The sequence below is a fragment of the Babylonia areolata genome, chromosome 16, assembly GCF_041734735.1.
Source record: "Babylonia areolata isolate BAREFJ2019XMU chromosome 16, ASM4173473v1, whole genome shotgun sequence".
NCBI lineage: Eukaryota > Metazoa > Mollusca > Gastropoda > Neogastropoda > Buccinidae > Babylonia > Babylonia areolata.
In genome coordinates, this window is record NC_134891.1 from 2,829,960 (window position 1) to 2,834,959 (window position 5,000).

The following is a 5,000-nucleotide window of genomic DNA, read 5'->3' on the forward strand; positions in this document are numbered from 1 at the left end:
CTTTGTGCCTGCTTCTCTGTCTGTCTGTCTCTCTCTGTATGTCCGTCTGCTTCTGTCTGTCTGTCTGTCTCATTCTCCCCCCCCTTCCCTTCTCTCTCTCTGTGTCTGTCTGTCTCTGTCTGTGTCTCTGTCTGTCAGTCTCTGTCTCTGTCTGTCTGTCTCTCTCTCTATCAGCATTCCCCCCCCCCCCTCTCATAGATTGAGGTATACAAAAAAGCGTGAAAATATGTGTTGCTTATTCTGTAAAGATGAACAAGAAACCGAACCCCATTTTATTTTGACATGCCCAGAATACAAAAATCTTAGAGAACAGTATATACCGAAGAAGCATCATGTGCGCCCCAATGCATTTGAATTGTCACTGTTGTTTGCAGGTGTGAAGACATGCATTCCACTCTCTCTGTTCTCGACCAAAGCCTTCACCCTTCAAGACTATCTTTAGTTAATGACGCATGGTTACACACCAGTCTGCCCGTCTTTCTTTTTCTCCTTCTCTCTGTCCCTCTCTCTTTGTCAGTCTACGCTCTCTCTCTCTCTCTCTTTCTCTCTCTCTCTCTGTCTTTCGCTCTCTTTCTCTCTCTCTCCTCTTTCTCTTTTTTCTACCCTTTGTTTCTTGTTCATATATTGACGCTGTTCTTTATAATGGATGTTAACACGGAAGTCCCCCCCCCCTCCCTTACCCCTGTTGTCACGGACAGAAAGGTCTGTACTATAAACCATTCAGACTTCAATGAGGCCAGGAGATGAAATGATTAACAGATAGTAAAGAGTGGTAACTCTGTCCATTCACAAGGTACACAACTTCAAGTCAGGGCTGCTTACGCTACCGATTCAGCTAGCACACAGGTAAATAAAAGGTACATTGGAACAAACCCAGACACTTCCTCAAAAAAAGGAAGCGCCGAGACTGTCCTTATACCGATCATTTGACATGTGCACACAGCAGCAAAGACAGATGAAATGTGCAAACACAAATAAGCTTTTATTCAAGACTGGCATAGCCTCTCTAATCCTGAACAAGCCACACAGAACACATGGACAACACAGAACAAACACAGGGTTGCCTTGGTGGCAACAATAACCACTGCCGCTACGACTGCTGGTGTTCCAGTTATTACTCCTAGATTCATTGGAATAAGCACACAGAAATGATGACGATAGGATGATGACGCTGACGATGATGATGACGACGATGATGGTGACGACAATCGACGAAGACGACGATGATGATGACGATGATCATATGATGACGGTGATGATGAAGACGGCGATGATGTTGACGACAACGATTACTACGATGTTGACGACGATGATGACGATAATGATCACTACGATGATGACGATCGGATGATGATGATTATCATCATGACGATGTTGACGACGATGATGGCGATAATGATAACTAGATGATGACGATAATGATCACAACGATGATGACGATGATGACGATAATGATCACTACGATGATGACGATCAGATGATGATGATCATCATCATGACGATGATGACGACGACGACGTTGCTGACGATCAGATATTGACGACAATGATCGCTACGACAACGACGATGATGATGACGATAACGACGATAGTGATAGCAACGATGTTGATGATGACGACGACGACGATGATGACGTGCAGGAGCCGACGAGCCCCAGGGAGGAGGACAAAGGGAAGAAGGACTCCCCCCGGAAGGACAGACAGGCGGACGCATCGGACAAAGACCAGGATGAGAAGACAGGTAAGCCAACACGCGTGCTTCCCCCGTGTTTGAGAGTGGAAATTAATTCCCGCTTCCTCGTTTGGTTGTTTTTTTTCTCTTTTTTTTTTTTCTTTTCTCTTTTTTTGTGTGTGTGTGTGGGAGGGGGAGGGGGTGTGGGCGGCTTTTCCTCTTTTCTTATTTCCTTGCATAAACTTAGCTACTAGCTCAAGAGGTGTGTGTGTGTGTGTGTGTGGTGCGCCTCTGTGTGTGTGCGCGCGTGTGTGTGTGTGCGCGTGTGTGTAGGTGTGTGTATGTATGCGTGTGTGTGTGTGGGGCGGGGGGGGGGGGGGTGGGGGGGGTGGTGAGAGTAAGGTAATTTTTGTTGTACTACACGAAAAATCTATTCTGTGAATGTCAGTTCAAAACTAGAGAGGGTTGGGAGAAAAAGTTTTAAACCTTGATTAATAATCATCGTGATTTTTTTAAAGGGTTCGTCGCCATCAAAAACAAACCATTGTCATTGTTATCAAATCTTGTTCGCGTTGTCATCGTCATCGTCATCGTCATCGTCACGATGATTATTATCATCATCTTCGTCGTCATCGTCACTCTCATCTCTGTCATCATCATCCTCGTCGTGATCATCTGTATCAAACCTCTGACGCCATTTATTTATCTTGTTGTCTGTGTATTTTCCTTTGGTATAGGCATATTCTATCGATTCTGCGGATGTACACTCCTATGTACATTTTGTTTTCCCTTTTCTTTTATTTATACACGTACTCTCTTTTTTTTTTATTGTTTCTTTCGCCAACTCTCTTCCTCCTCCCTCTCTCTGTCTCTCCCTGTCTCTCTTTCTGTCTCTCTGATCTCTGTCTCTCACACTTTCTCTCGATAAGACCAGTATTGTTTCTGTCCTTCCTTTTGTTTTGATAAGTACTTACTATCGCTGTACTAATTTCTGTATCATAATGGGTTATAAAACAAAAACAAAATGTTAACCTCATGTCAAGTGACGTTAAAGTGTCAAAGCCTCTATCTCTCTCTTTCCTTTCTCTCTCCCCTCTCTCTCTGTGTCTCTGCCACTCTGTCACACTCTCTCTGTGTATCTATCTGTCTATCTATCTATATATGATAGTATATATATATATATATATATATATATATATATATATATATATATATATATATATATATCCTAACCTCCACGCAGTGCTGTGAACTGAAGGGAGAAGGAAAACAAAACTGAAGGCAGCGAAACACATGAGCGACTGAAACAGAGTAGCACGCACACACACACACACACACACACACACACACACACACACACACACACACACACACACACACACACACACACACACAAACACACACACACACACACAAACACACAAACACACACAAACACAAACGCACACACACACAGAGCCGGACAACAACACACACAGTTACACACACACACACACACACACACACACACACACACACACACACACACACACACACACACACAGAGCCGGACAACAACACACGCAGTTACACACACACACACACACACACACACACACACACACACACACACACACAGAGCCGGACAACAACACACGCAGTTACACACACACACACACACACACACACACACACACACGAACATACACACACACAAATGCACACACACACACACACACACACACACACACACACACACACACACACACACACGTACCATCCCTCCCCTCCCCCCTCCACACACACACGGTCACAAATCCTTTAAGATGTGTGGCAAATCAGGTTTATAGCAACAACGCGAACATAAGCGGATTGCAGTAATCCTGTCTGAATTCTGATTTTTCTTGTATCGCTGGTGAAGTTAGTAAATAAATCTGAAGTATTGCTGCAATGTCGGTCGCTATGCGTGTACATACGCGTATACTGATTGTTATAGTGTACGGTTGCTCCTGTTTAATGGAAATTATTTGCCCCTGTCTCTGTACACACACACACACACACACACACACACACACACACACAGGGGAGAGAGAGAGAGGGTTAATACAAAGCAATCATTCGGCATTCGTGTCAACTTTTAATTCATTGTCAATGGAGGGATAATTGTATTAAGGTCAGTCATTGTCGTTCGTTTAAACTATCAAGGAATTTCAAACGTGTAGGTTTCGATGGTCACGTTTAGTCGTATTCTTCCTCAAAATACCAGCCCGGACGGGCGCAATAGCCGAGTGGTTAAAGCGTTGGACTGTCAATCTGAGGGTCCCGGGTTCAAATCACGGTGACGGCGCCTGGTGGGTAAAGGGTGGAGATTTTTACGATCTCCCAGGTCAACATATGTGCAGACCTGCTAGTGCCTGAACCCCCTTCGTGTGTATATGCAAGCAGAAGATCAAATACGCACGTTAAAGATCCTGTAATGCATGTCAGCGTTCGGTGGGTTATGGAAACAAAAACATAGCATGTACACCCCCGAAAACGGAGTATGGCTGCCTACATGGCGGGGTAAAAACGGTCATACACGTAAAAGCCCACTCGTGTGCATACGAGTGAACGCAGAAGAAGAAGAAGAAGCCCGGATATATGCGTCCACCTGTACTGTCAGTTTACATGTATTAAATGTGTTCTCACTAAATCCCGTCTACCATCCATATCTGCTGATCGTATCTCTTCTGTGTTTGAGTGGAGAGGGGGGGAAAGAGTTCAAATTAAAGGGAGAAAATTGTTGAAATCGTTGTTGGTGATTTTGAGTCTCTGGAGGGGTATATTATTTATCGAGTTTGCAGACACCAAATTGAAAGAGGTGTGTATGCTCCGTTTTTACTGGTGTATGTGATTCTCTTCAAAATGCTTGCTGTAGTTTATGACTATCGCTTCCTTTGGACGTTTTAGTTTTAAGCTTTATACGAAATCTAGCTTTTCCACACATGTTTCGTTCTCTTCAGAATATAGCGATTGTCGTAACTCTGAGTGAAAGAGAAATTTATCAAAACGAACGATTGGTACTCGCACAAAATCGAATACGAAATACAAAAAATAAAACAAAAAAACAAACAAAACTTACTGCTCACACACACAGTTACTGTTCAGCAGTTTAGTTATCGTCTTCAACTCTTCAGAGATTTATTTATTTATTTATTCATTTATTTATTTATTATTATTATTATTGTTGTTACTACTACCTTTTTTATATTGTAATTATTTATTTATTTATTTATTTATCATTTGCTTATTTATGTACGCTTATCTATTATTTATTCACCTTTTTTTCTTTTTCTTTTCTTTTTTTTTTC

The 5,000-nt window shown here is 42.6% G+C and overlaps 1 protein-coding gene across 1 annotated transcript in view; it reads left to right on the top strand.

Moving 5' to 3' along the window:
- The window catches only part of LOC143290787 (uncharacterized), a 45,447-nt gene that overhangs the window by 16,112 nt on the left and 24,335 nt on the right, over positions 1–5,000 (top strand). Inside the window, exon 2 of the mRNA XM_076600301.1 lies at positions 1,641–1,740. Coding sequence (XP_076456416.1) covers positions 1,641–1,740 — 100 coding nt within the window. The remainder of the gene's footprint in view (positions 1–1,640; positions 1,741–5,000) is intronic.